At 40.5% G+C, this 24,643-nt stretch overlaps 3 protein-coding genes across 4 annotated transcripts; 1 reads left to right on the top strand and 2 right to left on the bottom strand.

Annotated features, from left to right (window-relative positions):
• Positions 1 to 1,067: 1,067 nt before the first annotated feature.
• LOC119900686 (U6 snRNA-associated Sm-like protein LSm7) lies at positions 1,068 to 1,804 on the bottom strand. Its single transcript, XM_038715860.1, has 3 exons — positions 1,720 to 1,804; positions 1,369 to 1,459; positions 1,068 to 1,213 (listed from the first exon to the last, which is right to left on the bottom strand). Exons 1-3 carry the CDS (start codon positions 1,723 to 1,725, stop codon positions 1,134 to 1,136), a joined length of 177 nt encoding a protein of 58 aa, XP_038571788.1. The 5' UTR covers positions 1,726 to 1,804; the 3' UTR covers positions 1,068 to 1,133.
• A 237-nt stretch (positions 1,805 to 2,041) lies between these two features.
• On the top strand, positions 2,042 to 4,626 carry LOC119900684 (kelch-like protein 24). Its single transcript, XM_038715857.1, has 3 exons — positions 2,042 to 3,055; positions 3,259 to 3,670; positions 3,845 to 4,626. Exons 1-3 carry the CDS (start codon positions 2,065 to 2,067, stop codon positions 4,146 to 4,148), a joined length of 1,707 nt encoding a protein of 568 aa, XP_038571785.1. The 5' UTR covers positions 2,042 to 2,064; the 3' UTR covers positions 4,149 to 4,626.
• Positions 4,627 to 5,486: 860 nt separating this feature from the next.
• On the bottom strand, positions 5,487 to 19,959 carry LOC119900685 (ceramide synthase 2-like). Of its 2 annotated transcripts, none has more exons than XM_038715859.1 (11): positions 19,877 to 19,959; positions 17,778 to 17,954; positions 15,150 to 15,267; positions 12,422 to 12,540; positions 11,738 to 11,795; positions 11,416 to 11,466; positions 8,972 to 9,064; positions 8,074 to 8,202; positions 6,876 to 6,982; positions 6,434 to 6,590; positions 5,487 to 6,347 (listed from the first exon to the last, which is right to left on the bottom strand). In XM_038715859.1, exons 2-11 carry the CDS (start codon positions 17,951 to 17,953, stop codon positions 6,147 to 6,149), a joined length of 1,209 nt encoding a protein of 402 aa, XP_038571787.1. In that variant the 5' UTR covers position 17,954; positions 19,877 to 19,959; the 3' UTR covers positions 5,487 to 6,146. The 2 variants fall into 2 exon arrangements, with proteins under 2 accessions (XP_038571787.1, XP_038571786.1); XM_038715858.1 differs by lacking the exon at positions 19,877 to 19,959 and adding an exon at positions 19,685 to 19,870.
• Between the last annotated feature and the right edge of the window lie 4,684 nt (positions 19,960 to 24,643).

The following is a 24,643-nucleotide window of genomic DNA, read 5'->3' as shown; positions in this document are numbered from 1 at the left end:
CAAGGGTTACAGACACACAGGAATTAAATGTCACAGATTGACATTTAATGAACTTATTAAAAAGGTACCCTATGGAGTTTTTTTTTTTTTTTTACTAGTAGAGTTAAAAAGCAATTTAGTTCAGTCTCCTGTATGTGCATGAGGACACAGGTGCATGTGATGATATGATATACTGTAATTCACACTGTTCCACTGATGTACAGGTGGCAGTAATGCGAGTAAATGCAACAATGCATGTTTCAAACTTTAAAAAATAAAATAACGGCTTTGCAAATGTTTTATGAGGAAAGAAATTCATTCAACAATGCATTTTGGTAACACTGAATGTAAACAGTAACATTATTTCCAAGCAAACCTCCACAGGGCCCCAGTAAATACATCCTAAACCAGACACTTCTCGTGGAACGCCATGGGCACAATCTGATTCAAAACAGGGCCTCAGAGGAGACTATCTGTGAGAATTCCCTGGCAAATCTGATTTATATTTACTAACCACAAAAACTATAGTGTTCAAAATGACCTCAGTTTTACTTCACCTTTCACATTGCTTCTGCTTATTATAATCTCTGGTAAAATAAACCCTACAACTGATGAGACTGAGTGTAACTAGTGAAACAAGGGACAACTATTTATGAAGAATCACAGTTGGTGTTACAGTAGTAGTTTTGGACTCTCAAATATTCAGACATATTTTATGAAGTCTTCATATGTTTTGTGTGTACAAATCTTAACTTCTAAAGTAACTAAAGCTGTCAGATAAATGTAGTGAAGTAAAAAGTACAGTATTTCCCTCTGAGATTTAGTGGAGTTGAAGTAGAAAGTGGCAAGAAAAGAAAATACTCTAGTAAAGTACATGTTCTCATCCTGCATTGAACATCATCCCATGTTCAAGCATAGTACGTGTAAAGTAAATGTTCTTTATTACTGTGTCCACCCCTGCCAGTCCTCCTCGCTAAGTAAAGTGATACAGTCTCTTTGATCTTGTGAGTAATTTGCACATTGGGAGAAGAACATGTCTTACAGTATCATGTTGTACATAATAACATTTCCCATGACAGTCAGCCCGCTCCTGAGCCCAAATATGCCCCAGTTTTGATGTAATGAATGTTACATTTCCCGCAGAGAGTTTGTCTCTACTTACCACGCATATACTCGATTGTTCCGTCCAACACAAGGTTCAACAGAGGATCAAAACCTTTCAGGACCCCGCTGGCTGAGAGGGAAACACACAGTCTACAGTTTACTTTAGCCAGGATCAATGGCAATCAATCAGTGACTTCGGGAGAAACAATGCCCGAACGTACAAGTTCCCGTTTCCACTGGCTACAACGATTAGCATTATCTTATTGTGAGGATAAATCCACCTACCCTCTCGTCCCCCTTGAAACTTTACACGAATCGGCTTGTCAATGTATTTTGACAAGTCGAAGATGCTCTCCTTTTTCTTCTTTTCTTTATCCTACACGGAGCAAAGAGACATTGTTTGTAACAAAGTCGCATGCAGGCTAACCGCACACACACTCACTGACTTAGCCTGAGGTTAGCTTTGCTAGGCTAGTCAAACACAAGCAAACACAAGACAAACGCCACGTTACTCTCTAATAGGTCTTCTAAATAAATACATTATAAACAATTACTGGCTAAAGATATCTATGAGAATGTTTATGGGTGCAAAGGTAAACAGATGTTTGAATGAAAGAGAAAACCGTACGAACTCACCGCCATGTTCGCCGTGTGACAAGGAAGTTAAACTTTGACCTCAGAAATGTTCCACCAATCAAATCGTTGAGCGCCTGTTGCTGACGTCATCCGTTTTGTTGTTCAGTAGTCTGTTAACTTTATTACAAATTTACTAACCCGAGAAAACAATCAGAGTTTAATTATCAGACAGATAGTGTTCACTTATAAGTCCTTCTGACCTCCCAGTGTTATAATTAGAAAGTGACCTCCCTTTCCATGTCAGCCAGGGGAAAAGTCTATTAATACCACCAGCTGGTGTGTTGTAAACCAGAGCAAAGAGGAGGCACTGTGCAGAAGACGGTTGGTGCGGTTGTTTCTTGTGACATGGCCCACAGAGCCGACACTGACCTTAAACCTTGGAGCTTTGCATTCACAGCTCTCTCTGAACATATGAACAAACCTGAGGAGGATGGATCTGCTTTACATGTGAAAGACCCAAACCCCGGGCCTGATGTTATCCCGGATGCTATTCTACGTGTAGAAGGAGAGAGTTTTCATGTCAACCGTCAACGACTGGCCCTCCAGAGTCCCTACTTCAGGGCTCTATTTTTTGGCTGTGGCGTGGAGAGCAGCAAAAGGAGAGTTGAGCTCAAAGGTGTGAGCCTGCAGCATTTCAGAGTTTTGATGGAATACAGCAGGACATCCAGACTAGCTTTGGACAGAGAAAATGTTCTGGGGATCCTTGAGACTGCAGACTTTTTACAACTGGAGGGAGCCAGGCTGCTATGCTGCAAGTTTCTGGAGCGTGAGCTGCACCTCAGCAACTGTCTGGGAATGATGGCCTACGCTTGGCGGCTGGGCTGCACTCAGCTCTATGTGGCGTCACGACAGGTGGCGCTCACACACTTCTCTGCTATTATCGCTGATGAGGACTTCCTGTCACTGTCTAAGGAGGCCATAGCAGACCTTCTTGCCAGTGATGACCTGGCCATCCATAAAGATGACCTGGCCCTGGAGGCCATCCTACGCTGGGTGTCATTGTACCCTGAACGAGAAAAACATTTTCTGGAGCTCATTGAGCTGGTGAGGCCTGAATCGCTGTCTTTACCATTTATCACTGAACTTCTGACCAGAATGAAAAGCTCTGACCCCAGAGCCAAGCTCATCTGCATGCTGAATGAACATTTTCCAACATCTTGGTCAATGGGCAGGTCAATGAGGAGGACCACGGCTAGAGAGACCCTCTTTGTCCTGGGTGGACCTCACGACCAGGAGCAACAGGCACTTTACCAGTTTCACCCACTCAGTGGTAGATGGCAGAGCTGTGCACCTTTGCAGAGGAAGAACATCACACAGTATTCGGTAGCTGCTGTAGGTAATGGTTGAATAAAGAAAATGGTGATGAAGATAAGTATAATGATGACATTGATTATAAGTGAGGGGCTGAATGAGTATTCATTCATCATGTGGTGCATGTAAGGTTTTATCAGTCGTGCAACTCCCACATTGAACATTAGAACTGTCATGTCATTTCCTAACAGTACCTTTTTTTTATTTTCGGTTTCTCTCATTATGTAGGGGACAACGTGGTTGTGACAGGTGGTTACTTCAGGGACGTACTGTGGTTCAGTGTGGACTGGGTCAGGATATATGAATGTGGGAACCAGTGCTGGCTAGATGGGCCGGCCCTGCAGAAGTCCAGGCACAGCCACGGCTCCATAGGACTGGACTCCGTACTGTATGTCCTGGGGGGCAGCATGGATGAGGGGCTTGTGGCTGATGTGGAAAGGCTGGTGCTGGGGTCAGGGGAGGGTTGGGAGGAGGTCAGCCCCATGGTTAGGGCTGTGGAGAGGGCAGCCATTGCTGCTCTGGGGTCATGTATCTACGTGGCGTGTGGCCTGGATGAAAACGGGGAGGCGTATGGTGGAATCCAGAGGTATATGGTAAAGGAGGATCAGTGGGATGTGGTCTCCTATTCTCCTTTTCCACGGTGAGTGAATTTTCAATAATGCACTGACTCTTCAGCTTTGCTCTCTGACACTGTCAAAGTAATATTTCTTTATTAATATATACATATATATATTACAAAATAGCTTCTCCTTCAGCCTTAGTTGGCAGTGTAATCATGTGGCAATTGAACCTTTTCTTTTTAACCCTTTCACAGATATGACCTGGTTGCCACAGAGCTCAACGGCGCCCTCTACCTTTTTGGAGGCCAAGCTTTGCGTTTTGACGTGGAGACAGATGAGTGGACTGTGCTGGGGGAGGAATGTCTGGACAGGAAGTTCTTCTCTGGCTGCACAACAGTCAGCGGCCAGATATACCTGGTTAGTGAGAGGAAGAGTAACAAGGCATTCCCAAACATGGTGCTGATGGACCCTTATATAGACACTTGCATTGAGGTAGATGATGCCATACCCTGCCCTGTACCCCTCAGAGGGTGTGTCACCATGAGAATGGTCACGTGAGATGTGTGATGTGACTGAATGAAAACACTATTTGTGGTTATGTATATGTTTGTACTAGAAGTGTCATTCTTGCTTTAAACAGAGTACTAGCAAAATATATTTGTATGTAAGAGCTCACGATTTGGGTGAAATTAATAAAATAAAAAAAAATCTGTTTCATAAAAATGGATTGAGTCAACACATGCACATGACCAGTAAAATCATCTGCTTAAAAGAAGACAGCTTTGCTAATTTCTTTAATAGAAGTAATTTATTAAAACCTTTCAACACACAATCAAAAGAACATCTTTGTGCACTCATAAGAGAACAGTCAACAACAGTTTTAATTTACAAAAGCAATATTTTAGTGGGGTCATGGGTGTGTTATTCAGTGGATCAGCCCTTTTAGTCCTCTACAACCTGAATCCCACCTTGTGTTGTGGGCCCTCCTGCTATTAAGTCCAGTTCAGAGTCAGACACAACTCTGCTTCTACTCCCATCACACTTGTCTTTACTTAAAATCAGGTTAGATGCAGTGAGTGAACACAGCAACCACTTATCTTACAGAGTTGCCCATACCAACCTATGAAAATGTAATACCAGTTTTCAAGTGTGTACTCTAGTTTTCCACTGTGATTACATATCTGTAAAATCCAATGACAATGATGTTCCTAACAAAGTAGCAGAGCATAGACTAGTCCTGTCAAAATACTGTATTTCATCAGCTTTTAGAATCACCATTCTTTACATTTTAGTAAGACTGTTCTTTATCTGAGCCATAAAGCATCTGACCTTTCTAGATTAGTCCACTATCTAAAATACTTCACATTTCACTAATGCCTGTCATACTTGTGTGTGTGTGTGTGTGTGTGTGTGTGTGTGTGTGTGCATACTTCTCATGGCTTACCCACCAGCCTCACCAACATTTTAAGCAAAACATTACAACCAGTCACAGTAAGGCCTGGCCCGTGTGTTTGTCCAGTAGTGCTAATCCTACTTACCACACAGAGTTTAAAATCAAGTGCTTGTCACAGAATAGTGTAAAAACAGCAGCCAAAGCAGAAAACTAAAGTCCACTAGAGTAAACATTAACAAAAACCTCACTGAGAAATCATGCTGCCCGTCACAATGATATTCAGAGTAGAAAAAGAAACAAAAAAACAGACACACATACGGTTTAAGTCCATATTCCTAGGAGCAGTACATTAGTTTAGTAAAGGCATCACTTTATCAGACATGGGGATTGCCTTCTCTACAGGGACATGTTTTTTTTTGTGCACCAGGGGGCGCCATATCTTTTATAACAAGTGAGCTTAAACATAACTGACAAAAGGAAATCATATCATGGAAAAGTATAAATACTGCAGTAGAGTTTAATATTCAGCCACAGATTATAACATAAAAATTACCTGTTGAGTTTACGGTTCATAGAAAATAGCTATAGAAAGTGGTTTATCAACAGATATACTACAATCAATGTTTTCATTAGTCTATGTACAATCAACCATACTGTTTATGTGAATACCGAGCTGTGGGAGTGAATGACTAATAAATTACAGCTTTAGTTTGCTCTGTTTAAAACATATTATGCCACCTATTAAATTAGAACAGTTTGATTTTGTATAAAAAACATTTAGTTTTTCTTGTTGACCAAAGAAAAGATAATTGCATTATAACACAGTCTAGGTACTTGTGTCCTTATGTATTAACTAAAAAGTTTTTGTTTTACAATATAAAGAAACAGCATAAACACATAGTTTGCAAATCAACACATATGATTTGTTGTAAAGGAAATTTCACTGTCTCCTTGTTTTACCAAATATATGTATGCAGTGGTGACAGTTACAATGGCATTTCCTCCTAATCTCACACTGGATGTGCAGATCATCTGTGCTTCTTCGCCCGCTTTTTCAAGGTAAACTGGATGCAGACTTACCCTGATCTAGTTCAACTCCAAAAGGCGGTGGGGAAAATATATTTTTTCTCCTAGTGGGGCTTGGTAGACATGGAGCTTTTCCATTATCTGGCTTTCGGTAGTCTGCTGTTTATATTCCTCTGGTTGGTCAGGTTGTTCAGGACACAGTTGTTAGCCAAGGATGCCAGTTTGGAGTTGATTGCACCCTTTCTTTGCTCCCAGCTGCACTCATCCCCTTCTTCCTCAGGCTCTTCCTCTTCATCGTCCACCTCACTCTCCTCATCGCTACGTTCGTCACGCTCCACCTATGAAAGAAAAAAAAGTAATAAAAGACTTTTTAGTGCCAAAGTACTCAGTGTGTGTCCCTTCTCTTTTCATTCACCCTTCTCACCTTGCCTGTGAACACAAACTTGTAGATCATGCGCAGGATGAGATAAGCCCAGAAGATGTGCAGAGCTTGCAGCACTAACAGCAGCGTATTGAAGAAATAATAAGCACAGAAGGGCTGGAAGAATTCTAGAGAAACCACCAGGGTTGTGTGGAGCACTCTGGGAAAAAACACAGTAAGATACAATTAGTTTTAGTATTGCTCCAGCACCAGCTCTTGAAAGGTTCATAGTATTTCGACCAATCAAGTACTGTTCTCAACTGGCAAAATCAACTATTACAAATACTGTAAACCTGCTGTTCTTAGCTAAGAAACCATTTATGTGAGGGAGAATGGAACAATATTGCATGAAGGAATACACGACAACATGGACACAGTTGGGTGCTACAGAGCAACAGAGCAGGAACTAAAAAAACAACATTCAAAAAGTGGAAAATATAAATACCTGCAAGGGAACACCACCAGCCTCGTCACCAGGAAGACCAGAGAGAAGACAACAAACAGCGAGTCACATATCCTCGTCCAGCCGGCATAGTGCAACATCTTGGCAGACTTTAAGTGAAAAAGAAAAAGTGCCTGCTATTAGCAATTGCGAAAAAACAGTGCCCAAACACTCTTACAGCTTACATCTATGATTAACCTCTGCACACAATCCTTGGCTTTTCGCCAATGCTGTATCTAGAGCAACTTGCAGTGAGTGGCCAAAGAGAGGTTCAGTGCTTCAAAGTGACAGCAGGATAGTCTCCCTAGCCACTTACATACCCTGACCTTATTTCATCCATTTTCATTTGTTGTAACATAAGAAATACACCTACCTTTCAATTCAAACTGCCATCTACCACTGAGTGGGTGAAACTAGACCACTAAAATACAAAAATCTAAATTTCTAAATTTAATACAAGAAAAACATTTCCAAAGTTGCCTACATTCTTCCCTTAAGTTGGAATCCTAGAAGCAGTGTAGAAAATTCAAAGGAAATTAAAAGATTTTAAATAAATTAATTTAGGCAATGAAGTTTTGAATAGACCTTCATAGGCCAAAATACCATTAAATATCTGTAATATAATGGGGTTACCAATTTCTTATAATACCAAAACAGTTCTCCTACTCAGAAACACATGCTTAGCTGTACAGAGGTACTGGCTGAATATAACACCCGCATCATTGTCCCTTCATGACATTTATCAGAGGCCAGGCGACACCCAGTCACGTCTGAGGTCACATGACTAGCTGAGATAACAGTGACAGTCTTGATTTTCAGATGGTATCAGTGAAATGTTACACCCAGGAAAATCTGCACCATAAAACCAAGGACAATGGACCTATTGTCTCGATGAGAGACTTGAAGGTAATGATTTTACAGCCACAAAGAATATTTTTTTCAACTCAGTTCATACCACATGCAAACTGAGCGAGGCGTAGGGTTATACTGTGTACGGATAGGAAAACCTCCTCAATAAATGAACAATGGCTGTGTACAAGTCAACTTCCCTGCGACCTTTGTCCAGTGTCACTTAAGTAGACACAATTCATTCATTTCTGAAAACACTTCAATGATGCATTTTCTATTTCCTCATTCCCATTCTTCAACATTGTTGAATGAATCATTTTGCGCAGACTGAAATTCGGGTGTGGTGTTTTACCTCCAGAAGAAAGTCAGAAGAGTCATGCACCAGCATCACCAGAGTGCCAACCCTCACATAGTTGGCACAGTAGGAGAAACCAATGAGGAATATCGTGGCGATGTGATGAATTACCTGCTCCTTGAAATCCTGGAACACACACAGACCACACAGTATGAGAAGGATGTGCAGTAGCGTAACCAAGACTTCAGCAGCTCTCCATCTGTGGTTTGTTCATCAGTTATGTCCAAATATTGGAAAGGCAGATTTACATGTTGTCTGCAGTGATTTGTTGTACTGTTTGAAGCTCAAATATCTTTGATCACAAAAACACTTTTTTTCTCCCATAATGAAGGAAATTGCCTTAGAAAGCTGCAGGAACTGCATACAGCTTAAAATAGATGAATTTCATTGATTATTTACTGTAATTTCTATATATAAAGCATCTTAAATATAGACCACCCACTGTCTAACTGAGAAGTTTAGAATACGTGTAAAAGTTGATTAAGTATCTTCGGATAGGTCTGTGGTAAATCACTTTCATCTTCTATTTTTATATCACTTAGTTTTACGGTATGTGCTAATCTCTTACTACAGATTTCAAATCCTGCAATACTCAGTTTTAAAATGAGAGCAAACGCAAAATACACAAATTTATGATGTAATATTAGATTATTCCGTGCATAATCCGTATTAAATTTACTTTAATAAATTTAGAAAAACAACATTGGGATTACACAAAAAGAAGTGATGATATTTAGCATTTTGGTCTTTACCATATAACTAAAACTTCAAATCTCAGGCACATAATGTGAGGAAATGCAGAGAAAACTGACACCGACAGGATGTTGCATTGAGGTTTTAAGTTTGTGTGTGTGCGTGCGTGTGTTTCATCCTTGAAAATCAAGCTCACACTCACTTTTCGCTTAACATCCACAGAAACACACAGAAGCAGCGACAAATAGAAGCCCATTTCCAATATGTAATACCAGTGATGAGCCTCGGCCACTGGCTACAGGATGAGAGGAAGAGAGAGACAATAAGTTAAACTTTTACATTCAGTGGTCTGTGGCTGGCTGCAATAGAAGCATTTCCACCATCCCACATATCCATGTACCCTCAGGAAAACATACTGTAGATGTATACTGAAGCTAAAAGGGTAAAATGAACTGATATTGCAGAGTGACTTTGGCCCCTCCTGCATGTGTGTGCTGAGAAAGATCTGAAGATTTAGGAGGGTTGCAGGTAATGGGACCCCCCTAAAAGCGAAGAATTCCACACAAACGTGTATTTACAGCTTCAACCCTGTCTAGTTGGTTTGTGTGTGCGTGGAAAAGTACCATGGTGAAGACGAGCAAGCATTCAGTGATAAGCTCCCAATGGTCAGATAGGAACTTCACATTCCGTAAGGAACAACATACAGTATAATGACAAAACTGTCAATGCTTTCATAAACAGGGAGTGTTTTGTATTCGTAGAAAGTGGTGGTGTGCTATCTCAAAACTAAACATTCTTCGAGCCTGCAGCACCACAATGGTAGGAAGACATTTAACCATTAAAAACACATCCTTTCTCTCTGTTTGAGGCCACAAATAAAGGTTAGCAGATGTATTGTCTGCAGGAGCTGCAATCAGTCAAACTGCAGATACAGAGAGCTTTGCATTTTTTCTACTGTTTTCTGTTCGAGGCCATGACCCAGGAAGGGCTGTTTTCTGTGTAGGAATGCCAACATGCAGGCATAACTGTCATCAACACAACACAGATATTAGCTTCTCAAAAAAAAGGAAACACAAACCATTTAGGTCAACTGTAAAGGAAGCGAAAGAGTGGAGAAGAAAGTTAGTGGTTGGGTGGAGTCTAGCCTACTGACCCAACTGTGTTCTTCAGTGGCTAAATCCTTCAAACAGGCTAAAGACTTTGTTTTGTTAGGTCCCTCCCAGCCATTGTTTTTGCATAAGCACTAAATTGCGTTGTTGCTGAAATGTTCTATACAAATAAACTTGCCTTTACTTTAGGGTTGTATATAGAGTTATTCTCACTACCCATAAATCTGTCATTTATCTTTCAATAATGAAAAATGGCCATTGCAAGTTCAAATAGCCCATGTTTTCAAATGTCTTGTTTTGTCCGACGAACAGTCCACAATCAGAGGTATTCAGAATACAATCACATAAAATGAAGTAAAGGAGGAAAACCTTACATTTTAGAGGCTAGAACAAGCTAATGTTTGGCATTTTTGTTTGATTAATTACCAGAACTGCTGTTTCATTTTTAGCTGAACACGTGGTGTATTACTATTTAACTGCACTGAACAAAATTATAAATGCAACACTTTTGTTTTTGCCCCCATTCATCATGAGCTGAACTTAAAGATCTAAGACTTTCTCTATCTACAAAAAATTATTTCTCTCAAATATTGTTGACAAAACTGTCAAAATCTGTGTTAGTGAGCACTTCTCCTTTGCCGAGATAATCCATCCACCTCACAGGTGTGGCATATCAACATGCTGATTGTGGACTGTGGAATGTTGGCCCGTCCTCTTCAATGGCTGTGCGAAATGTCAGTCAGATCGAGACCCCGATGAGGACGACGAGCATGCAGATGAGCTTCCCTGAGACAGTTCCTGACAGTTTGTGCAGAAATTCTTTGGTTATGCAAACCCACTGTTGCAGCAGATGTCCGGGTGGCTATTCTCAGACGATCTTGGAGGTGAAGATACTGGATGTGGAGGTCCTGGGCTGGTGTGGTTACACGTGGTCTGCATTTGTGAGGCCTGTCGGATATACTGCCAAATTCTCTGAAACGCCTATGGAGAAGGCTTATGGTAGAGAAATGAACATTCAGTTCACTGGCAACAGCTCTGGTGGAGATTCCTGCAATCAGCATGCCAATTGCTCACTCCCTCAAAACTTGCAACATCTGTGGCATTGTGCTGTTTCATGGAACTGCACATTTTCGAGTGGCCTTTTATTGTGGCCAGTCTAAGGCACACTTGTGCAATACCCATGCTGTCTGATCAGCATCTTGATATGCCACACCTGTGAGGTAGATGGATTATCTCGGCAAAGGAGAAGTGCTCACTGACACAGAATTTGACAGATATACAATATTGAGAGAAATAGGCCTTTTGTGTACATAGAGAAAGTCTTAGATCTTCGAGTTCAGCTCATGATGAATGGGGGCAAAAACAAAAGTGTTGCGTTTATAATTTTGTTCAGTATATTTTGCATAATGATCTGACACTATTTTGTTGCTAAAATAAAGTGTTTGAAGTAAGTGAAAGTCCTTGCAGGCGAGAGGGAGTGAAAGAACAGCACATTATAAAACAGCAACATTATCAAATCATGCTACTTCCTGCTCACCTGTTTGGGATAACCCCTCCAACACTCTCTGTGGTCCCAGAACCATGGAGCCTGGAAGATCAAACAATCGTCAGCAGAGTCTTCACATGATACAAGCTTTAGACTGAATATTAATTCATGCCTTGTAGGAAAATGAGGTTATACATTCTATGACTATGACACCACATGGGACTATGAAATGCGTATGTATTACTGCTCAAATGTTTTGTAGCTCACACCAAATATTAAATTGAACATTGTAACAACATTGCTATTCCTACACACTGTATCTTTAAAGGCCTGCTTATCTTTTGAAAGGAATCAAAGTGACTAAAAGACTTACATTGATTAAGGAGCCGAGCCCTGCTGTGAACGCTATGATGTAGAAGACAAAACGCCAGCTGCACAGATAAACAAACACCATCATTTGTCAATTAGTGAATTAGCTTTATCAGGAACAAATTTAACAAATGTCAAAAAGCAATGGTGTACAGCAAGGTTTCTATCAAACATGCTGAATCTGAATGACTCTAGGTCTTAAAAACAAACACGGCTCTGGTTTTAAACATGGCAATCTGTTTTTTCCTGTAAAGGTAGACCTCATTCTATTCTGAAATAAATAAATATAGACTTTATATATCATTTTCTGAAGAGACTTATGTAAAAATATGTCTATACAACATCCACCATGTAAAATAATTCACTCTGTGAAACCTGCACCAGGCAGCTCACACTCCTTCACTGCTGTTCTGTTAAGTTTGTTCTTCACTCTTTCCCATTCATTCATTTATCACTTCCTATGCACAGCAAAGATTTGCCCCCCACGTTCAACAACACAGGCAACAAACCTGCAGTTTAGTCAAACAGTGCAAATCTGCACCATCTCAGTTTTAGTGGTGAGGTGCGCTGCTCTACTGCAGCTCCACTTTGGCATTTGGACTGACAAGATCGGTCCCTCAAACATTTAGCCTGCTGCAGCTTTAATGGACAAACAAACAAAACTGTGTTTCAGAAAATAAAAACTCACGAGGCCTCGCAGAACTTTTTAGTGTTGCTGGGTCGGTCCTGGTTCCTTCTGTGTCTGAACCAGGTCTGGATCTTTCTCTGGGAGAGTCCACACTGCTTCCCCAAGCTCACCACATCACTCTGAATACACATTACAGCACAGGCGCACATACAGGGTTAGATTTAACTTTGCACTTAATCAGAGACATTAATTGCTGCTTGCTGCTCTCTCACTCACTGAAATGCAATATTTAACATGTGATAATATTACTGCTGATCTCTCTGACAGCAGCATATTATATACCTATATTAAATAATTTTTTTTTGTCAAAATTGAGGACTTCTACTCTGACATCAGCTGAATAGCGAGCCGATGGTGGAATAGGGTGGTTGGAGTAGGGTGGGATTGACCTGTTCTTCTTGTGTGGCATTTTATTACATTTTTCCTTGTATTTTGTTTTTATTCTAATTTTGTTTTTTTCTTTTTTTCTTATGTAATATGTGTTAATGTCGCAACTAAATGAAATATATAAATAATATATAATAATATATATAAATAATGTTGTGACCATCTACTGTATGTCAATATGGCTGTATAAACAGATCTGTACTGTTGTATTTGTGTAAATGCCATTTGCTCAAATATAAAAACATTGATTGAGAAAAAAAATGGAGGACTCCTACAATGATAAATTAGCTTAACACAACCATTTGTCAGCGCCATTAAGTCTGTAACAAGAGTATGTTCCCTGCTCTCTCTTTCTGCATCCAGATACTTTACACAGTGGTGTGGTGTTGTGTTAGTGGTACAAAGGTGCTTGTGCTTGGAGAAACTTAATTACAGCAACGCTCATGTCTTTCTTAACTACACTGACTATGTGTAGCACTCTTGTGTTGTATTAAAGGATAAGCCAATAACACTGAGGGAGCAACATTATCCCCTGTCTGGGTGGTGCAAATGGATCTTACAAGTTAATTTCATATTATTTTCTGTATTCCATCTTTGTGTCTGTGGCCTGGTATTTACATGGCAGATCAACAGACAGACAGGTGCTGCTGCTGTTTCTAGTCCAGGCCACATGGAAATTGATGACATGCAAATAAGTCAGTGTACACAGGCAAAAATGCACATGTACATGCACATACACACAAGACAGAGCAGCGCTCCACCAAGAGGAGGGCAGATAATTTCCGTGTAACCGTTAATGCCTCTAATTTATTTTCTCCTATTCACTGATTAATGGAGAAGAATAAAACATTTTCTGCACAAAGGAACACTTGCAATTACAGTAATGACATAGTTGTTGTGCTGTTTTTTTGCTGCAGAGGTTAACAAACTTCTAATTGGTAGTTTCACAAAAGGAAATGATGGAAACAAAAGGCAAAAGGATTACTAAGGAGAACAGACAGCCTAGTGATGGGGGAGCTGTTTTAAGGAAGTATCATTTTTTCACACTGTGCAGTGGACACACCTAACAGAAAACGTTCAAGTTTCCTGTATCATGACTAATTCTTGTACCTCTATAACACATCAACCACTTAGCCTCAGAGTCACTTATGTCAATTAGTAAAAAAGTTCCTTGTTCCGAGACAGCCGACAACTCATCCAAATAAAACTGCTAAACAATTATGCTCTTCAGCCAAGATGCAACAATACTCAACTTACACTAACAACATATATTAAACTGTGCTAGCACTACTAATACATTTTCACATCTATCTTTTCACTGTCTGCACTTCGGTTTGCAAATGTATACAAACCTCCACATTAGCAGATCACACATTTCCTTCAACGTTCCTGGCTATTAACATACTAAGCATTGTGAATTGGAGGCCTATTGTGACTACTCCCATTAAGCTCTGCAGCTACTCTGCAGGGTTATACAGAATATCTGTGGAGACCTGCCACATGAAAAACTACTTTAGCATACATTTTTATCCCCTACCGCTATAATCAGGGGTGTAGATTTTACATAATGACAACATGTAATGAAATAATACTGGTTATCATGCTTTCAATAATAATGGTAATCTTACAACAAATTAGAATTGCTGTACAAACTGCTGTGTTATTAGTGCAATACAACTACTTACAATTACAATGTATAAAAGCATAATGGTGTCCTGTGTGATGTTTTTTTATTAGCATTTACATTCCTCCTCTCTTTTTATTATTGGTCTGCATGCTTATAAATTACTTCAACAACATTTTAATTTGTAGTATTATAGTCCTTTTTAAAAATGACATTTGTCCAGGGACTACAGATGAAAAATAGACATTTGGCTAACTCTAGCATATTTGTTACTGTCCTTGTTAAATAAACCATAAATAAATAGATACATTTGCATCATTACAAAAAAAGTATTGTCGTTTACTGCCTTTTTACTGATTTATCTTCAGTTCTAGCATCTTTTTTTGACTGTAGATCAAAATATAGATTAACTGTTTGTTTTATTTCTGAAAAACACACTGACGAGGCCCTGAGTCTGTAGATCTTCCTCTCAAGCTGCATACAGCCCCAGCAAGGCCAGGGCAGCCTGGATGAAGCCTAAGAGTGAAACCGCTCGTGGCTGCTTCTAAAGCTTATTGCTGTGAGTGCAAGGCAATAACTGAAGACTACATCGTTTATAGTGAGTAATCCAAACTGAAGATGTACAAGTATAGGGAACTAAAATAGGATTTGGAAATTATTGATCAGAGACATGAGAGTTTTTCGTTAAAAAAAGGAAGGCAGAACAGGGATACGAACTTGTGATGGTTGCCGACTGTTCTGTTTGTAGAAGCTCTCCAGCTTCGGGATAGAAGCGGCTCGAATGCGAATCCGGTCCTTCACCCCTAAACGTTTGCTTAATCGGACGGCGATGAGCCTGAGAGGACAGAGAACAGGAGAGAAAAGAAAACATGTTTTCATATCAACTTAAGTCTTGATAGTACAACAAACTGGATTATAATTGCAGAGGAATTTATGTGAAGTGACATCAACAGCTGTCCAATGTGATCCTACCATGGTAGAGGACAGAGAAATGGCAACAAGATATTTCATTATGCTGCTCCTGACAGCCTGTAAAGCTGCTCCCAAGGGCATATTGTGATATTTGGCCAGACGGCTTTTGTCATTAGCTGATACAGCATCAACAGACACCTGATCTGCATATGTTAGAGAGATATGGAGTCAGACAGAACGGAGAGGAATAAGGACAATGTGTGTGTATAAGCACTGGAGAGATGTTTTGATAAATGTGTGTGTGTGCCTTTGTGTGCGCACATGCGCATAATCACGTGTGTAACTCTAGCTCAGAGATAATCAGCCTGAAATGGGCAGGGAGGGAGAGATCAGATGGAATGAGATGGTCAGGACAGCTTTACACAGAGACAAACATGATCTCTGGTTACAGGAACATACACACACACACACACACACACACACACACACACACACACACACACACACACCTACCTCATTACAGGCAACAGCTGTGGCCTGGGATGATCAAATGAAAACACACCTTTTCAGCTTCCCGCTGATTGACAGCTCCTCAGACATAAGCAACAACTTAATAATTTACTGTCCACCACTACTACCACAAAGTTGGACCACCAACATACACAAGTGCATAGTGGAATTCAGCATTTTATGCTACTGTTCACTGACCCCTCCTCTACTAATAAATACCTGACGAAGGCACAAACAAGACTTTATGGAAAACAAGGCATACGTGCTGAGCAAGCTCACGCAGATTTTCAACATTAGGACAGATAATACAGCGGCTGATAAGGTAAAGCATACAAAAACAGGTCTCCAATCTGTTCAGCCATCACATCTCTGCATCCTCTCGCTGCCATTCTCAATTCTTCTCCTGCTACCAGCAAAAGTAGTTAAGCAACAGTCAAGTTGACTTTTGCATGATTTACAATTTACATAATACAGTGCTGGGTCTCTAAAAAAATAATGGAACACTCTAGACAAAGGAAATGTTACATTAATCCTTCCCCACATGTAATTTCATATGACTGTGTGATTTTACCTAAAATATATGACACAGTAAATTGACCTCGATAAAGAGAAGTATAATGTTTTTAACACATCAGTGCATAATCTTTCTTTACTCATGTTGTTGCATTTCTGATTTGTTTTGGACTCTTTGTTAAATGGGATTCTGGCATTTTCTTTAAAGGTCAGTAACAGATTCACAATGTTTGTGATTCAATAATTAGATTTATTGTCCAGTCCTATAATATGACATCTTCTTTTGTTGACAATGGTGCTGAAAATTGCACAGAAAATGTTCTGTTAACACATATTGATCTCATATGTGTCTATCATTTTTGTTTCCATCGGGTGACTAATATCATGGGTTTGTTGGGTGTTTTTTTTGTTTCCCATGTTATGTTGTAGTTTTGGTCTGCCCTAGTGTTCTGGTCTTGTTTTACTGTGTGATATTCGTCCTTGTGTGTTTATGTGAGGTTCACTTCCCGTTTTATTTTGTAGCACTCTGGCTCTTGTGTCTTGTCCGGCTTTGCTTCCTGTAGTATGATATGACAGTGGTCATACATTTTTTCAGGTATGACCACTGCCATATCATACTACAGATAAGATTCAGTTTTCTAAGAAGTCTTTCGGTGCTTCAGCAGGATTCTCATAAAAGCTGTCTTTCCCCGCCGCCTGGTGAGCACCCAGTGGTTGGTATATCTCTACAAGAGGTTGCAGAGGCTATTTGTTTCTCCAGCAGTTATTATTGTGAATCAGCATAGCATCAGCCATTTAACATTAGAAAGTTCAGTGTAGCTATCTAACTGTGGTTTGCTTTAAATGTACTTCAGCTATAAAGAAATCATCACTATCATTGCTACATCAAGGTAATTATCTTCCTTTTCCTCTAACATATACATCACTTTTTATAAACCTGGTCCCTCTGGGAGAAGTGAGGGCTTCCACACAGTCAGCAGCTAAAAACTGTCTTCTCATGCTGCCTGCCTCCCACTGCATGTCTGATTTACACCCTCGATCTACTGGGAGCACTAATGAAGGATAGAAGAGTCATTATCCTGAAACACATAAGCAGCCAGCAAACCAGCCAGCATGACCAGTGCAAGTCAAAGAGGGAATAAGACAAACACTTAAACTTTTTCTTTCGCCTGGCGACAGACTCGAAGTCACCATCATGCTTAACTGTTTCCTTGACACTGACCCAACACATTTAATATCAGTTACACATAATTTAAGATCACAGTTGTAGATCCAGCATACATGTTGAAAAACTTACTGCTCCATTTAGTCAAGCACAGCAGACGTCAAAGTTAATGACAACAATGGAAAAAGTGGATCTTGCATCTGTGATTTCATGGTCCAGCTGTGATTGGGGCAGGTGTGTCTCACCTCTCAAAGACATATCTGAGGGCTATAAAAGCGAAGGCCAGTGGCAAGGTGTAGATAAGATCCCTTGGTAGAGGATAGCGGCCCTCGTTCTCCGACATCTCAATGTCCTGCCAGCTGATACCTTGAGGAAGCCAGTACTCCTCCTGCCACAGCCACTCATTTAAAAAGGCCTCCATCCTGAGGGAAGGAGAGGAGGAGAACTGTGTTACATGTGAGTGCTTGCTCCCAAGCAGACCTAACCTGTTAAAACATTGATGCTTTATTCATATTTAAGCCAAACAGCAGCTGAGACTAAACAGTGAAAGACACACAGAGGGAGCAAAGCATCTTCATTGTTCACATTGATCCAAATGAACTGCTCCACTTGATTCATTTTCTTGATGTATAGGGAATAGGGAAAATTTAAAATTTCCCAGAGCCCCCCCAGCTTCCAATTCACAACCATAAGAAAAGCAGAAAATCATCACATTTAAAGACTGAAACAATGAATCAATTATCAAAATAGTTGCAGCTTAATTTTCTTTTAATCGGCCAATCGATTGATCAACTCATTGTTTTAGCTTTGCACCACTTAACTAGTGGCTTGGCCAGGAAACTACAGCAAATGTTACTGTTGTACATTAAAACATAATACACAGTCACAGTCAACACATTAATAAACATGGACACACACACACACGCACACACACACACACATCAACACATTCATAAACATGGACATAAACATGGACACACACACACACACACACACACATCAACACATTAATAAACATGGACACACACACACACACACACACACACACACATCAACACATTCATAAACATGGACACACACACACATCAACACATTCATAAACATAGACACACACACACACACACACACACACACACACACACATCAACACACTCATAAACATGGACACACACACACATCACACACATATTCATAAGCATGGACACACACACACACACACACACACACACACACACTCACACACATCAACACATTCATAAACATAGACACACACACACACACACACACACACACATCAACACATTCATAAACATGGACACACACACACATCAACATATTCATAAACATAGACACACACACACACACACGCACACAAACACACACACACATCAACACATTCATAAACATGGACACACACACACACACACACACACACACACACACACTCACACACATCCAACACATTCATAAGCATGGACACACACACACACACACACACACACACACACACACACACATCACACACATCATAACACACACACACACACACACACACACACACACACACACACACACACATCAACACATTCATAAGCATGGACACACACACACACACACACACACAGTCACACACATCAACACATTCATAAACATAGACACACACACACACACACACACTCACACACATCAACACATTCATAAACATAGACACACACACACACACACACACACACACACGTCAACACATTCATAAGCATGGACACACACATACACACAGACACTCACAAACATCAACACATTCATAAACATAGACATAGACACACACACACACACACACACACACACACACACATCAACACATTCATAAACATGGACACACACACACACACACCTCTTCGATTATGGAATCAAGTGTTCAAAGCGGGTCGATCTGAGTTTAAAAGCTGGCCCCTACAGCGTCACATTGATTGGCACATTGATCATAGCGGTACAGCATGATAGCCTACATTAAAGCCTCCATGCAGCCTGCTGGCAAGAAAAACCACAACACCCTGCGCAGAACGACGAGGCGCTGCCAGAAACACAACAGACATAATCCTTCTCTACAGAGACAAAAAAAATCTGATTATATAATAAAAACACGCAGCATAACCTATTAGTGAAGTCTGGCAGCCAGGGAAGGAAGGCCATCTCTCACATCCAGCCGATCAGCCTCGAGCTAAACAGCCCCATCAACAAACAGCCAACCTCTTTTATCACGTGTTTCTATTCTAAATACCAGAAACCCAGTAAAAAGGCCTCATTGTTGTTCCGTAACAGAATATAAATGCGACATTGCGGTTACCTGTCCGCGCTCCTGTGATGGGGATGGGAAGCGTACAGCGGAAGATTGGAGAGGAGGAGCGTGCGTGACGCAACCTGCTCTTCCCGAGGGCGGAGGGAGGCACGCGCTATCATCATCATCATCTCACTGGGTTTTCTGTCACCCTGCATGAGATAAGCATATGGTCGTCAATTCTTGGCAGCGAAAAAAGATCCTGAGTCAGTCATCATGCGTTATAGCACGCTGCCATTCTTCCACCAGCAGACGCAGTTATGATACTAAGCAAATTCCGTTTGTGTCAAATTCAGTCTCACAATTTTCTACATACTATTTTTTTGTTTGGCTGACTGCAGTTTAATTTGGTTCATTCAAGGCTTTTCTCATTACCATTAAGCAAATCCACAAACAAGAGTGACCTTTTTTATTTGCATTTATCCAACATATTCAAATAGTTTTATCTGCTTTGGAAGGATTTCTGTTTTATTTTTACGAAATTCATTTTATGCTTATTCTCCCACTGAGATAAAGGAACCATCTTATACAGGTCTAGGTGTGGCTTCCAGGTGTATATAGTTCAATCTATTCACCAGAGGATGTGGATGTAGTAATAAAGGATTTAGTGCCCAATGTCACATAATATTTAACCTTTTTAAGTAACTACTGTCCTGAAGTAGGAGGTGAGGTTAGTGAGGTTATAGTCCTAGTTTCCCCTCTACTCTGACAATTGCTTCAGTTGCATCTCTCTGCCCAATTTGCTACATAGCCTGAAAGAAAATTAAGGATATCCAGTTAACCCCAGAAAGTAAAAGTAACATTGCGACCAGCTCCACGGTGAAGGAGTTATTTCCAAAAAGGGGAGCGACTTCAGTATTATGAATATGTTAGGTTTCAAAAGATCAGTTGTACAATGCACCTTGGTGATATGTAAGAATTGCAAGATGACTGACAAGAAAAGGGGGGCAATACAACAAACGTATTTCACCACCTCAAGCAGAAGCACCCAGAAATCCCACGAGGAGAGCACAACAGTATGTCGTTTAGTTTGCAGGACTTGTTCATGATGCAGACAGAACAGGTGACTGACAGGCAGTTATCATGGAGAGATGAAGAGATTTTTCTGTCTGCTGCTGTGGAATCCTTGAGATATGTGCGAGAGGTCCTGCAAGAGACTGTACACACACAAATACACACTGTTCTTCTTGCCTCTGAGTGTGATTTACCATCAGAGGTTCGTTTTCAGGGTTACAATCAGTTTGCGGTGTGAGGCCTTTACGTACCATAGTTGGACCACAGAAACCCTGATACAACCTGACAAGTGCAATTGTGTTTCCAGACGATCATTCTAGTAGAAAGCAAACACACATACGTACATCAACACATGCACACAGGCAATGGAGAGAGAGAAAGACAACAATTTAGTCTAATGAATTTTCTGCAACATTTTAAAAGAGCAGCAAGGCAAACAGTGAAAGCAGTGTTGGTTCAGAAATGACACCATATGCTTTTATAGAGGTGTTTTCTCATGGAAGTTGTGTCAGAGTGTATGGTTCAGACAAGCCCGTGTGTGACTGTTTGTGTGTGTGAGTGTTGCACAACTGCTATATAACTGGCATAATGAGAGGAACATTGGTTTCCAAACAAGTATGGCAGCCACTAAGTTAATTTCCTATTTTACAGCCAATCACAACAACAGATGCACGAACACGGCACAGTGGGTAAGGTTGTAAATATTAATCAATGCTACAGAAAGACACTTCAAAACCACATGGAAAAAGTAGCCTAATCTGTATAAATAATGCCTGCTGCCTTTTCTTGTGCTCCTAATGGAGTCCTAATGACATTCACAGGTTTATGTTGTTACCTTGTTCAGTCTGGCCTTTGAATCTGTCCTCTCCTCCCCTCTGTGATGACACTCTCTCTTAAAGGGGCTACAACATGCAAAAACAATTTGGATAAATATACAGCATGTATAAAATACAGTCAGTGTGATCTCTGAAAATAGCAAGCAAGGTAAAAAATGACCAAGTCACCACAAGCTAACGTGTTCCCAGTGACAATGCTAACATGATGATGTTTTCTGTGTAGGCATAGAGAAGTGGGGGCCTCTGCAAGACCCCTGGTTCTTAGCTGTGAACCCCTCTGTCTGGGCCAACAATAACACAGCCAGGGAGGTGGGGAATGTGCACAGGAAACCAGTGCTTTGCAGCAGCAGCAGCAGTGGTGGTGGCGGCTCTGAGCCCGGCTGAGCTGAGCTCCTGAGGACCTGGCTGGAGCACAGTCACGTTTCAGAGCTGGGGCCAAGGGGGCTCCTCCAGGACCCCCCCCCCTCCCCACACACACACACACAGTCATTTGATTTCTCTCATTCTCTGTTTCTCTTTCATCAGCACAAACACACAATCTCCTTAACGCAAACTCTCCTGATCCTCATTTTGTCCAATATCCCCCTGGTGTCTCTGAACGCTCCCTGTGATCCCCCTTCTCCTTCTCTCTGCCAGGTGTTGTGTTGGCACCTTGTGGTTGCCAACACAACAGGGCCTCTGTTCTCGGCTCCATGTGGAAGACCGCTGGGAAGCTCACATGCATGCCTCTGTCTGTGTTTCCCCTCTTTTTCAGTTTCTCTCCGTTCCCCCCTCTATTCACTTCTCTCTCTGAGCATTCCTCGAGCTCACCACTGTTGTTTCTCATTCTTTTGTCTGTTGTTTTTGGCATCACTTCACCCTCGGACCCCCAGAGTGAAGCCAGTTAACTCTCCAGCTCTAAGCTCTAAAGACAACAGTGCATGGCCTCCTCTTCTTAACATACACTCTATTTGAGACCAGGCTAACACAACAACTCGAGGCATACAATACAAATGGTGCTCCTGGGGGATTTGGATGTCTCCCTCATGGAAGGTTTGACCTAATTCCTATGCTGGGCTAAAAAAGTGTACCGCTTTATTCCTGCAGAGAGCGCCAGACACTGCAGGATCTGTGAAACAGTCCATAGTAGTTGAGTATTTGACAAGCTGGCTGAGAAAATTTCTTGGGCACCTAGGTACGTGTACTTTATTGATTTATTTCCATTTCATATCACTTTATGCCGGAGAAGAGGGGAAATATTGTACTACATGTATTTTGCAGTTGTTTACATAAAAAAACACAATATTATAGGCTTAAATTCAACACATTATTAAAGACTAAATAAGTGGTTCCCAACCTGACGGTATTTTGACCCTGAAAACAACGACAACGACAACGACAACGACAACGACAACGACAACGACAACGACAACGACAACGACAACAACAAACAATGTCTTGTTGGGGCTCCTTGTCATGTTCCCTCTACACTTCTTAGAACGTTTCATTTAAACATCTGTTTGAGGCCCGAAGAGGTAAAACTCTCTAATATTTCACAAAAAAGTGAAGATTAGAGAAGTCAGAAAAATTTATATAAATTTGTGTAGATAAACTTGGCTGTTTCTTCTTTCATTCCCCATTTATCATCTTACAACCCCTCAGATTTATTTTGTGACCCTTTGGAGTGCACCTGGTCCCTCGGTTGTTATTAACTGGGCTAAAGTAGGCTACATGTGAAGTATTTAAAACTAGCTGCACCTGGATCAGCTACAACAGTAAAATGTTGCTTAAACATTAATGCATCAGTATTATTAATGTAATTTATTTTCACACACAGTGTACCATTCTGCAAAACCGGTACTTTTACATTTACCATCCATCCATCCATTGTCAACCGCTTATCCTGCGTACAGGGTCGCAGGGGGCTGGAGTCAATCCCAGCTGACATCGGGCGACAGGTCGCCAATCCATCGTATGGCCACACATAGACAAACAACCAGTCACACTCACACCTAAGGACAATTTAGGGTCACCAATGAACCTAGGCTGCATGTCTTTGGAAATTTTTCATTTACCATCTTGTGTAAATTTAGCTGGTATTACTTCTGTACCTTTACTGAAGTATGGTTTCAAATGCAGGACTACTTGTAATGTATTTTTACACTGCCATCACTGCTAGTCCCATGTACTAACGTATATGTTTTAGCTTTTTTTAAGATGGTTTGTTTTTAGGACAAAGAAACTTATTTTGTAACTTTCTCTGTCCTACAGTGTTCATTCTTTAGATCCATAATACACGTAAAAATGTTCCTACAAGCATCCTTTCTCTCACAATGAGAATCTCAGTTTTGGAGCTCTAAGATTATTGTCAAACTCATATTGCCATTAAAACTGAAGGCTGTATCCCTCTTCACTTTACTGTTTTGATTTTAAGTTTTCTCTTAATTTTAACTGTCTACCCATATTTTATATCAACATGTTCTGCAGCTCACAGTGAATAGAAGCCCCATCTTTCAGCCAGAGTGAACACAATCAAGTTTTCTTCAAAAACAAACAAACAAGTGAAGTATAAGTGTTCCCTTATAGTGAAGTTATGTATGCTTTTAGAAGTCTTTATTATTTACACATAATAAAACCCAGATAGATAGGATTGAAAAGCTATTACTTGTTCATTCAAAATGAAAAATAATATAACGTAGTGTGATATTGACTGTGATTCCAAAAAAGCTATGGCATTATTTGTTTTGCTGCTGACAGAAAATACAAAAACATCCAATTCATTTCTAGAACATGAGTGAAAAAACGGGAATATAAAACACTCCAAGTGGTCGCCTAGTAAATGGACAATAAGCAATATAATTTTAAGGTGCATTATGCGTGCCAAGAGAACAATGGGAGTATTTTTGTTGATTAATTTCTGCTGTGGTCACATTACCTAATACAGCAA

The sequence above is a fragment of the Micropterus salmoides genome, unplaced genomic scaffold (genome assembly GCF_014851395.1).
Source record: "Micropterus salmoides isolate LMB-PRFRI ecotype aquatic unplaced genomic scaffold, ASM1485139v1 Ms_hic_scaffold_13, whole genome shotgun sequence".
NCBI lineage: Eukaryota > Metazoa > Chordata > Actinopteri > Centrarchiformes > Centrarchidae > Micropterus > Micropterus salmoides.
This window is presented reverse-complemented; position numbering and strand designations above follow the sequence as displayed.

What these genes read in the sequence shown, in the direction of transcription:
- LOC119900686 (XM_038715860.1), bottom strand. An exon ending in GTTTCAAGGGGGACGAGAGG is followed by an intron (nt 1,214 to 1,368) that starts GTAGGTGGATTT and finishes TTTCCCTCTCAG; the next exon opens with CCAGCGGGGTCCTGAAAGGT.
- LOC119900684 (XM_038715857.1), top strand. Translation starts at nt 2,065, where the DNA reads ATGGCCCACAGAGCCGACACTGACCTTAAACCTTGGAGCTTTGCATTC. An exon ending in GTATTCGGTAGCTGCTGTAG is followed by an intron (nt 3,056 to 3,258) that starts GTAATGGTTGAA and finishes CTCATTATGTAG; the next exon opens with GGGACAACGTGGTTGTGACA. An exon ending in TCCTATTCTCCTTTTCCACG is followed by an intron (nt 3,671 to 3,844) that starts GTGAGTGAATTT and finishes ACCCTTTCACAG; the next exon opens with ATATGACCTGGTTGCCACAG.
- LOC119900685 (XM_038715858.1), bottom strand. Translation starts at nt 19,722, where the DNA reads ATGGCCTTCCTTCCCTGGCTGCCAGACTTCACTAATAG. An exon ending in CTGTGGATGTTAAGCGAAAA is followed by an intron (nt 8,203 to 8,971) that starts GTGAGTGTGAGC and finishes TGTGTGTTCCAG; the next exon opens with GATTTCAAGGAGCAGGTAAT. An exon ending in CTGGTGGTGTTCCCTTGCAG is followed by an intron (nt 6,591 to 6,875) that starts GTATTTATATTT and finishes GTTTTTTCCCAG; the next exon opens with AGTGCTCCACACAACCCTGG.